General features: G+C 34.5%; 2 protein-coding genes across 2 annotated transcripts; one reads left to right on the top strand and one right to left on the bottom strand.

Annotated features, from left to right (window-relative positions):
- Nucleotides 1–6548: 6548 nt before the first annotated feature.
- LOC136232372 (2-hydroxy-palmitic acid dioxygenase mpo1) lies at nt 6549–8589 on the top strand. The gene is made up of 4 exons (XM_066021490.1): nt 6549–6998; nt 8040–8102; nt 8176–8247; nt 8353–8589. The coding sequence occupies exons 1-4, from the start codon at nt 6663–6665 to the stop codon at nt 8467–8469; spliced, it is 588 nt and encodes a 195-aa protein (XP_065877562.1). The 5' UTR covers nt 6549–6662; the 3' UTR covers nt 8470–8589.
- Nucleotides 8590–8660: 71 nt separating this feature from the next.
- Nucleotides 8661–10400, bottom strand: LOC136232363 (pentatricopeptide repeat-containing protein At4g21065-like). The gene has a single exon (XM_066021479.1). It carries the CDS (start codon nt 10266–10268, stop codon nt 8709–8711), a length of 1560 nt encoding a protein of 519 aa, XP_065877551.1. The 5' UTR covers nt 10269–10400; the 3' UTR covers nt 8661–8708.
- Nucleotides 10401–11316: the final 916 nt, after the last annotated feature.

Here is an 11316-nt window from a genome sequence, read left to right on the forward strand (position 1 = left end):
GTGGATAAGCAAACAATTTGTATCCACCCACGTTTGGATAGGCCCATACCAATTGCCATCTTTAATACTAGGGTTATCGATTTGCATCCACCATGTTTGGATCGGCCCATAGAAATTTCTCAGATCCTAACCTATGATAGAAATTATTAAAAGAATATTTTATTAGTAGTTCATAACAGACGTATACGTAATTACACAAAATTATGGCATATCATTTCAATACGTACAAAAGATAAGGAATTGATATAAATGATTATAATTTCTATAAGAAATTACATTAAAAATAAATTTTGATGTATATTTTACATTTAACTAATGTTTATATTTATATTTTATTATTTCATGTTTTTTTTTTATAAATATATTATAATCTCATACTTTTTTTTTCAAACCAAATAAAATGGTATTAAAAAATAAAAAAAGATTCATTACAAACTATAGAAACCAAGAAATCAGGAATAGAAAAATCACTAAAGAAACTAGTATTGGATTGAGCATGTCTAGCCATAGCATCAGGGTGCACCGGCCTAGGGTCTAGGGTTGGAGGGGGTCTCAAAAAATTTTTTAGCCTTATATATATATATATGAAAATTAATTTTTTTTAATATAAATAGTGATAAAATTATATAGGAGGGCTTATTTCTTTCTAAAAGCCCATTGATAAAAAAAAAGAAAAATTTAAAGGCCTATTTTGTTATGTATAATTTTTTTATTATTAAATGAGCATTTATTACTTATTTTGCCTAGGGTCCCTAAATTGTTAGGACCGGCCCTGCATAGCATGAGTCGCTCCGTTTGCTAATCTCGAGATGAAGGTCACAAAATAATCTGGACGTCTAAGTAGAATCTGTCTGATATCATCAATAACCACTCCACCTCTGAGCGATCTGAAGCAGTACCAAGTAATTTGTCCGTAACAACCTTCACATCACTCTCAAAGATCATATTACTAAAGTGCTTAGACTCACACCAATCCAAAGCACTCTTAATTGCAATAGCTTCAGCAAGAGGGACAAAAATAACACCCACCCCAACACTACTAAAGCAAGCCAAAAACTTACCCAAATGATCTCTGAGGACCGCCCCTGCGCCATACCGCTCCACGTCAGTGAACAAAGATGCATCCACGTTGCACTTAGCAAATCCCATCGGCAGCCTCTGCCATTGACCCTCAACCACACTTCCATGTCCCTTCCCCTCCCTGAGTCATGTTTCTATTTTCCCAAATCGCCCAAAACAAAGCAACTATCTTAACCACCAAATCTACAGAGGCCGTCCTAACCATTTCTAGAGCCCAATCCTCCACCCACTCCCACTCGACCCCTGGACCCGTAAGCCTTGCCTTCTGCCAGCACGCTCTAGCAAACTCACATCCTGCGAACAAATGCCATCCATGCTCAATATCAACCTTACACACCACACAATCAATTAGGACCGGAATTCGCCTAAGTGACAGACGAAGCCGCCAAGGCAAAACTCTAGCACAAAACCGCCATAAGAATGAATTTTAGATGGAATATCTAGCCTCCAAATCTTCTACCATCCCAAATGTTATGTAGTATCCGAATGGAGAGAAGCTAACCTCCTATATCATAACTTGACCGAATAGGATCCATTAGAATTAAAATGCCATAAAATCGAGTCATCTCTATTGCTAAACGGTACCACCATGTTAAGAATACACTCCCTTTCTCCTGGGTCGAACCATCGCTCAATCTTTCCTTACACTAAAGACGGGTACTTGGAATAAAGAGATATGACACAACCGCAAGCTGATTCTCTTCCGTACAAGCTCACTCGATCATTCTCTACTCATCATTAATGAGGCAAGGATCTTTGCAAATGGAAATGTGATCACCCCGCCCTAGTTTTGTTAAATTCAATTACTCATTAAAAAAACAACTAAATTATGAGAATTTTTTTAAGGGTAAATAATTATAAGGTCCCTGTGTTTTTACCTAATATGCTACTTAGTCCCTGTGTTTTTAGAAATAATTATATAGTCCCCAAATTTTTGTTTTTGTTTACTCTTTAGTCCTTATGCTTGGATCAATGGTCAAACTATACTAAATAAACTTTAAAATACCAAAATTACCCTTTACTTTATGTTTTAATAATAAAACATCTATTTTACCTATTTTATATTTTTTTTCTCTTTTTTTTCTACATAATCACAATCTCTCCAATATAAACTCCAATATAAAGTAATTTATTTATTAATTTTTATATAATTATAGAACTTTAATTTAGTAACGTAAAATTTATTGACTAAAAAATGAATGAAAAATATTTCAAAAAGTATTAAAATAGGAGTAAGACTACCATTGTAAAAAGTTTTTACAATTCTAATAAATTTTACGAATGAAGAAAAAAATATGATTTTTAAAAAATTTATAATAATATTTAATGTTAGTTTAAAGATATTATATTAAAAAATAAAGAAAAAAATAATTACAATTTAAGAAAATCAATAATACATTTTTTCAAGTATATTAATTTCGGTGTATATGTAGTTCAAAAACTTCATTAAAATTAATTAGATTAAATTTGAAACCAAAAGATAAAATTTTTTATGTATAACTATGGGTGTTGAAACACCTTTCCACATGATTTTGATTTGACAAATTTATTTAAGTTAATTCATGATTAAGAGGCAATTAAATTTAAGTGCTTTGATTTAATTGTACTAATATGTTTGTTCAATATTGAGTATAAGTATAAATGAAAACAGAAATAAAAAGTAAGACAGGACGAAGTCAGCATGAGAACACATCACAAGCTGAGTGGAGTGCAACTCAGCATAATAGAAGAAAAGTCATCTTCAGAACAAACGCTTGAAGATGAAGCTGACCAAAGAAGCTGAGTGGAACGCAACTCAGTATCAAAGAAGAGAAGTCTTCCTCTAAACTAATGCTTGCAGACGAAGCTGACCACGGAAGTTGAGTAAGAATATGACTCAGAAACAAAGAACAAAAGCAACGTCAATAAAGTCAAGCTGAGTGTTCGTCAGGACAGCGCGATTGATCCGTTTGCTAGAAGACAAGATCTGATAACTGTCTGCACCAATAACAGAAGCTTTGGAATTACGTCCAGAGTCAATTTCGAGATGCATGGGTCAACTGTCCGTTAGCTAAAAGACGAACTGGCGCTAGAAGACGAACCTGCTGGAAGAAGACAAGCCTGACGCCTGCTAAATTCAGACGATAGGATTGGCCTGCAAATCTGAAGCTGGCCAGAACAATGACGCAATATATCCGTTTGAATCCAACGGATAATTGCAGATTCAAATCATTAGAGCTTCAGACTTCAACTATAAAAGGACAAGTTCATTCTTGGATCATTTGCCGATTGCCGAAAGATACAAGAGAAAAAAGAGCATACATACAAAGCACATTCAAACAAGAAAAAAATCTTACACCAAATTTCCATTTCTGTGTAAAAGCTAGATTGATTTTGAGTGTTCTTCATATAGAAAGAACAAATTTGTATCAATTGTAAAATTGAGAGAGTTGTGCTGGGTACTCGGTTTTAAGTACTTAGCGGTAGAGAATCTGAGTGTTCAGTTATAGCGCTCAGTAGGAGTTGAGTAGACGAATAGAGGAAAGTACTCTTGCATATTCAACTGCCTTGTAAACGGTTTGTGCTCTACCTTTAAAGAGCTCAGTATTAGATTGAAAAAGCCCGGAGGGACTCTGGGGACTGGACGTAGGCGGAGAGGCCGAACCAAGATAAGTCTGCTTAGTAATCTCTAACTCTCTCTCAGTATATATATATATATATATATATATATATATATATATATATATATATATGTGTTGCTTGATTAAATTGCTCAGGATATAAATTGTAAAAGCTGACACTAAGTAATTTTGGTGCTGAGTTGGAAGCTGATCTCAAGTGTTGATTCCCAACTCACAAGTAAAACAGTTCTAGTCAGCATCTGACTAAAGCTGTCTTACATTTCTCGGTTGTGCTGACCTAAACTAAGTTAAGTAATTTAAAGAATCAATTAAGTCAGCATAATTAAGCAAAAAAGTTTCATTAGTTCCTACCCCCCTTGGAACTAATCACACGGGACCAACAATGGACAATTTTGGACTTTCATTTACAAAAACAAATAGAAGGACTAAAAAATTGATTAAGATAAAACTTAAGGACCTCATAATATTATGGTGGACTTACTAACGTGTTAAATAAAAACATAAGGACCTTATAATTGTTTACCTTTTTTTTTTAATTATAACATAATTAGATTTTCTTTAATATTGGAAACTTATTGTATCCTAATTTCAATAGGTATAAAAGAAAAGAAGGAATGGAATTGATATAAATGAATATATATTTTTTCTTATATAATAGAAAACTTGTATTAACCAGTTAAGATTGATTTGAGTGGTTAAAATTGTCAAGTCGTTTAAATTAGATCTCGAGTTCAAATTATAACGCATGCTGAAAGCTTTAATCGAAAGAGATTCCGCCTAAAAGATGTTTGACGAGTCTCGAACCAAAAAACCTAACAAACTATTAAAAAAAAAACAACTTGTATTATAAAAAGGGTAAGTTACACAATAGTCAAGTTAGAGTTGGTTTATTACACATGTCTCAAACTTATCAATTAAATTTCAAGTTTGTCAAATTATGAAAATAATAAACTAATTTTATCATGTATAATAAGGGCATATTCCTGAAAAATAGGAGCCATCATTATTTTAGTATATACCGATTTCTTAAAAAAAAAAAATTGTACCCAATGTTCAGTTCTTTTCCAGGAAAATGGAAAATCAAAATTTAAACCACTCTTTTTTTTTTTTGTTTGTATTTTTTGAAATTCATGTACAGTGTTCCTATAAGAATTTTTTTTTTTGAAAAGAGTTCCTATAAGAATCGAAGATTGAAAACTTGTAGAAATGAAAAAACGGATTAAGAGCTTAAGAGCAACTGTCTTGTGATTTTATACAAATTATAAACTGAAAGATACTATTCTCTTCAACCATCATCTTCTTCGTTGAATCCAAATTCAGATTCATATCTTGTGCTTTTTAAAGAATTATGCAATTTAATTTTGAAAATGACGGAATTAAAAAAAAATGATTTTTTTGTAAACCTTTTCTATTCAATTACATAAAATAAAAAATGAAGGGTAATCTGTTGAATTTTTTGGTTTCTTCTCCAAATGTGTTCTAGTTTGAAAGTTTCCATGGTAAAGCATAGCTTATTTGGCAAGGTTTCTTTTTATTCCTTGGGTGTTTTCACATGATTAAAATTATAAGCAACAAATATCTTCTAACAATAGCATTAATTATTCACCAAAAAAAAAGCTTCTTCTTCTCTTCAGTTTTCGGCGCGGTCTTATTTCTTCACCAAATTCATCGATTGATCTTTTTATTACTTGAGTTTTCTTTCTCTTTCAAGTTGCAGTGGTCTATTTCGAGTTTGTTGCTACACAATAACTTATTATTATTAGCAATTAACTTTACATTTTTTTTTTATCTATATCTGATACAGTTCACATTTATATAGCATAGAACGAGAAAGTCCAAACTCTCCTTCAGCCATTGCTGGAATTATGGAAAATCTGCTTCAAAGATAAAGAGTTCTTCTACCATTATTTTTTTTTTCTGGAAAGACGCATTTGCAAAAGAAACTTTGAATAATCGAAGATTCTAATTAAGTATGAAATTGCTCTGAATTATATTCTTAGTTTGTAAAAAACGAATAGAGTAGGGAATTGAAAAACATGGAACCAACAAGGAAATTCAGAAGAGCGCAGAAGGCAGAAAGAAATGGCAAAAGGGATGGCAGTAATGGCTACGTGAAAATAGGATAGCAATTAAGAAAGAAAAAAATAACCTTTAATTAACACTTAAATACTTAATTAATTTAACTGTCTATTAACTGTTTGACAAAATTAGAATTATTTCAATGAGTTTCTGATATTTGAAATTAAAAATACTATCAGATGATAAAAGATAAAAATTGAAGATACTTAAGTGTAAAAAGAAATTCAAACATGATTTTCTATGTAATTTCTTCTTATAAAAACTAGAGTCATAAGAAGATACAAGTGGAAGAAAAGATGGAGATTCGTCTAGAAAAATATGAGACCCAAAAAGACATCTGCGTCATTCGGCCAATTCATGGGCCAGGTTAATTCCAATAGCCCATAGTCCCGAACATCGTAACTTTTCCATTTCTGTCCCTAGCCACGCAGTTTATTTCTCGTTTGGAGCTGGGAATTCACATTTTCAGTCAAGTAAAGTCCCCCAATGCTTAAGAAATCTTTTTGGCCAATTATACCCACCGTTTGAAGCTGGGAATTCATTCACATTTTCATCCCAGACTTATTGCTACCCATCATAGTTTTTATTCTTTTTGTCTTTTCTTTTTCTATCCTTTTCTTATTGCTTTCCTTGTTATAAAAACAAAAAACAAACAAGTAGAGGAGGAATAACAATATTAATATGTTTGAGCGCTCATTTTTGACCAATTTTATCTAATTCTGATATCTACCCAATTTGCCCTTAATATAATAATTACACTATAAAGCACAAACTCATGCGATCCTCAACTTTGTTATTTCAGCCGACTCTTACCGATTTCCAAGCCCTTTTCCTTGTCATAAATTTCCCAGAAAATCTAGGGAATTTTCTCGAGAAAATCAGATGGGATTATTTGATTTGGAGACCCATTTTGCCTTCTACGGAGCATATCACAGCAACCCAATTAACATTGTGATTCACACCTTATTTGTGTGGCCGATTTTCTTTACTTCTCTTATGCTCTTTCATTTTACACCTTCTATCTCTCAAATTGAAATTGGGTTTGGCAGTGATGGGTTATTGTTGATCAATTTTGGCTTCTTTTTCACTTTGATCTACGCCTTGTTCTATGTTGCTTTGGACAAGAAAGCTGGAACTCTAGCTGCTCTTTTATGCTTTGCGTGTTGGGTTGCTGCCAGTTTCCTCTCCGCCAAGCTTGGCTTTTCACTTGCCTGGAAGGTAACTTCATTTCTCTAATGATTTTTTCATTATTAAAAGCGGAAACTTTTCTAATTTTTCTTTCTGTTTGGCTGTTTTTTTAGTTTGTTTCAATTCATAATTTTGTTTTTTCGTGGCTCTGAATGCTTATCTTGTCTCTTGCTGCCCCAGTTTTTCTCCCTATTTAGTATTATTTAGGGATTTTGAGCTAGCTTTCATTAGATGGTTGCAGAGCTAATAGGGGAAGAATTTCTACATAACTAATACACTCGTACCATCAAAATAGGGATATGCATACTATTTTATGGGTTGGTTTCAATGGACAAATGTAACAACCTGTCTGTTTTGGCTTAAATTCAACTCGTTAGTCCTATGACTTTAAAACGCTTACATACTAGAAATTCTAGAGTCATTCTTCATGTCGAATGTGGTATTCACTTATCAAATTTAAAATTGAAGAATTTAGTACTTTGTTTGACAATCCTGTGAAGCATGCAGAATTCAAAATGAACAATTCTGTCACTTTGAAGTTATATGGCTACGAAGACCAAATCTAGTTGTCGGATTTTCGAAGCATTGTCCTCATGTTCCCATCCCTTAGTAGCCCTACTTGCTCAGGGCTTCTATCCGGCACCATCCACCCTAAACCGGATAGTTAAAATAAATGTGTATATTTGGCATTGATTGATAGATTATTTGATTGGTTGGATTGGTCGGGTGTATTGTTCTGGAGTATGCTCGAAGGTAAAGTGACCCTTTTGTTTATGTTACTGTTTTAGGGCTGCTGCTGCAGCTCTGCCTCTGCCACAGTGGTTTTGAAGAGTTTTCTACTTTGCTGTCTAAATCTATTTATAAGATTTTGAATGAGTCGTTAACTTTGTTATCTTCTGTATCATGTTCGTCATTCATTAGAATCCTTTAAATTCCCAACTTGTGAATAGTTTGACCATTAAAATTAGTACATATTGGACTTGGCACATGTAAAAGCTTTGACCTTTTACAGTTGTTGAGATTGATTTGAATTTGGTCTCTAATAAGTGGTTGCAACATCAATTGAATCAGGTTGTACTGGCAGCACAGTTGTTTTGTTGGACTGGGCAGTTTCTAGGCCATGGAGTGTTTGAGGTTTGTACTCAACATTTTTTAACCTTTCTCTGTTCTCAATTATGTACTAATTCGTAAGTCTGATCTATTCTAGAGACGAGCTCCAGCTCTTTTGGACAACCTTACACAAGCATTTCTGATGGCTCCTTTCTTTGTGTTACTTGAGGTATGTGGTTCAACTGGTTCTGAACCATAAAAGATTCATTTTTTATCCTTAAATTTCACAAAGACATGTACTGATAAGGAAAATTGTGATTTCATTTCATCACAGGTTCTTGAAAAAGCCTTTGAATATGAGCCATACCCTGGGTTTCATGCTACAGTAAAAGCCAAAGTAGATGCAGACATTAAAGAATGGCAAAACAAGAAACAAAAGAAGTCCACTTAGCTTTGTCAATCAGACAACTCTACTATCTCTGTAATATCATGAAAATGTGGTTTGTGAACTATCCAATAATATTATCAATGTAAAGGATACATCTTTTATGCAATGAAATATGTTCTTTGATTTTGACACTGTAAATGATCTGATTCTGTAAAAAAATCCCTAATCAACAAGATACTTCATTGATCTAAAACTTTCTCTTGTTGACTCTGATTTGGAAAAACTGAATGAACATGATCTTGTTAGACAGAAACTTGATCCCTGTTCATACTGGAAGCCGAATCGATTAAGCTATTGCCAGGTTGAGGTTTCTGAACTCCCCTTGTGTGCATTGATTTCCTCACTCTCATTACTTCAGCCCACTGCCCCATACTTGCATACATGTTTGCAATAAGAACATAATCGCTGCTATGATCTGGTTTCAACACCAAAAGATGACTCCTTACCTTCTCCCCGAGTTCAACATTCCCGTGCAACCGACAGGCAGCCAACAATGTCCTCCACACAATGTCATTACACTCCATTGGCATGCTTCGTATCAATCCATACGCTTCCTCGAGAAAGCCAGCTCGCCCTAAAATATCCACCATAGAACCATAGTGCTTAATTGTTGGTTGAATACAATACTCTTCACTCATCATATCGAAAAATCGTCTGCCTTGATCTACCATGCCGCCATGGTTACAAGCACACAGAACTCCCAGGAACGTAATACCATCCGGGACCAATGCCTTATCTTCTAACATTTCGGAAAATAACTCCAACGCCTTGTCTGTATGGCCATGAGTTGCTAGCCCTGAAATCATTGTGTTCCATGTTACTATATTCCTGTTTTTCATCCTATGAAATGTCTCATATGCTTCTTCCAAAGCTCCACACTTAGCATACATATCAATAAGAGCATTATTAACCTCTAAGATGCTACTGAGATTGGTACTACTGATACAAGAATGAATCCATCTACCAAAATCTAATGCTCCTAATCCAGAACATGCTGCGAAGATCACAACCAATGTGGCCTCATCAGGCTCTATTCCATGCCTCAACATCCTCGAAAACAGATCAAGCGCGTCTTCGCATTTATCGCAATATAGGCAGCAGCAGATTATACTGTTCCATGCTACTAATTCTGGTTCAGGAATTTCATCAAACAGTTGGCGAGATGTTTCAACTTTTTTGAACATGCCATACATGTGAATCAGACTGTTCCTAACAAAGACATGTGAATCCAACCCATGTTTTAAAGCACTGCAATGCATTTGTTCCCCCAAAAAAATTGAGCCCAATTGCTCACAAACCTTGACCAAGAAGGAGAATGTGAAATTGTCAGCTACCAATCCTTTTTCTCGCATTCTGTTAAACACTTCGAAGGCTTTTTGAGGGTTTTTAGTCTTACCAAAACCTCTAATCATTGTGTTCCAGAGAAATCCATCTGGGTTTTCGATATCTTCAAAAACTGAAACAGCATAATTCAAATCTCCAAGCTCTGAAACCGCACAAAAGACTATAACTTTACCTACAACAAATAGGTTTTGTTGAAAGCCAGCTCTAATTATACAGGCATGAATTTGCTTCAATTCTTTCATGGTGGAACATTTCTTGAGCATTGACATAAGGGTTTCTTCCTTAGATAAAGAATTATGTTTTGAGGATGCTAAACCAGAAGAGAGGAAGAGCTGATAAAATTTTGACGAAGAGAAACCCAGTTGAAGAAATGGTAGTTTGTCTTTAGCTTTGAGAAAAAGAAAGGTTTGCAAGTTTGAATTTAGCCGGGAAGTGAGATAACGGAAACTCATTATCATCTCCCATTGATTCTACATCTCAACACTTGTACAAACTAGAAACGAAAGCTCCACCTCCATCTCCATCTCCATAAACGAACCAATATCAATATCAGAAATTTCACAGCTTTTAGGAATTATTCACCGTGTTAAATTAGCACTCTAATAAATAGACTATATAATTTATTATTATGTGAGTACCTTACCCAATCGAAGAGAGTTTGATTTGATTTCAGAAAAAGTTACATTTTTATACCTCTTTAATCTTAGGATAGTTCTACCTTTCAATGCATTACTAACTCACGACGTGTTGCGAGAGTCATACGTCGACTTTATCCAAAAAAGAAACAAAGTTGAAACTTCAAAAGTTCATAATGTGTGGTAGGAGTGACACATCGTGAAGAATTAATTCAGGAAGAAACAGAAACTCAGCGAAACCTCACACACCGTGTGGCTAGGGTGACACGTCGTGCGACCTTCTTTGTTAGATTTCCTACTGACTGTTGCACTTGCTCACGTTGATTCCCTTATCATTCTCTACTCACCCTCAGTCTCTATCTTTGATATCAAATAAGAGATCCTTTCTTCAAAAGTTCACAATGTGTGGCAGGAGTGACACATCATGAAGAATTAATTCGGAAAGAAACAGGAACTCAGCGAAACCTCACACACCGTGTGGCTAGGGTGACACGCTGTGCGGCCTTCTTTGTCCGATTTCCTACTGACTGTTGCACTTGCTCACGTTGATGCCCTTATCATTCTCTACTCATCCTCAGTCTTTCTCTTTGATATCAAATAAGAGACAAGAAAGTCGGTCCTTTCTTCAAAAGTTCACAATGTGTGGCAGGAGTGACACATCATGAAGAATTAATTCGGGAAGAAACAGGAACTCAGCGAAACCTCACACACCGTGTGGCTAGGGTGACACGTCATGTGACCTTCTTTGTCCGATTTCCTACTGACTGTTGGAATTGCTCATGTTGATGCCCTTATCATTCTCTACTCACCCTCATCTCTCTCTTTGATATTAGTTGATAAATTTAAATGATCCTTCGTGATATTGATTTTC

Source organism: Euphorbia lathyris, chromosome 1, assembly GCF_963576675.1.
Source record: "Euphorbia lathyris chromosome 1, ddEupLath1.1, whole genome shotgun sequence".
NCBI lineage: Eukaryota > Viridiplantae > Streptophyta > Magnoliopsida > Malpighiales > Euphorbiaceae > Euphorbia > Euphorbia lathyris.

Bases quoted from the DNA above. Each gene is read 5' to 3' on its own strand.
- LOC136232372 (XM_066021490.1), top strand. From the start codon at position 6,663: ATGGGATTATTTGATTTGGAGACCCATTTTGCCTTCTACGGAGCATAT. The intron at 6,999-8,039 runs GTAACTTCATTT...CAATTGAATCAG, and splicing joins GCTTTTCACTTGCCTGGAAG to GTTGTACTGGCAGCACAGTT. The intron at 8,103-8,175 runs GTTTGTACTCAA...GATCTATTCTAG, and splicing joins TAGGCCATGGAGTGTTTGAG to AGACGAGCTCCAGCTCTTTT.
- LOC136232363 (XM_066021479.1), bottom strand. From the start codon at position 10,268: ATGATAATGAGTTTCCGTTATCTCACTTCCCGGCTAAATTCAAACTTG.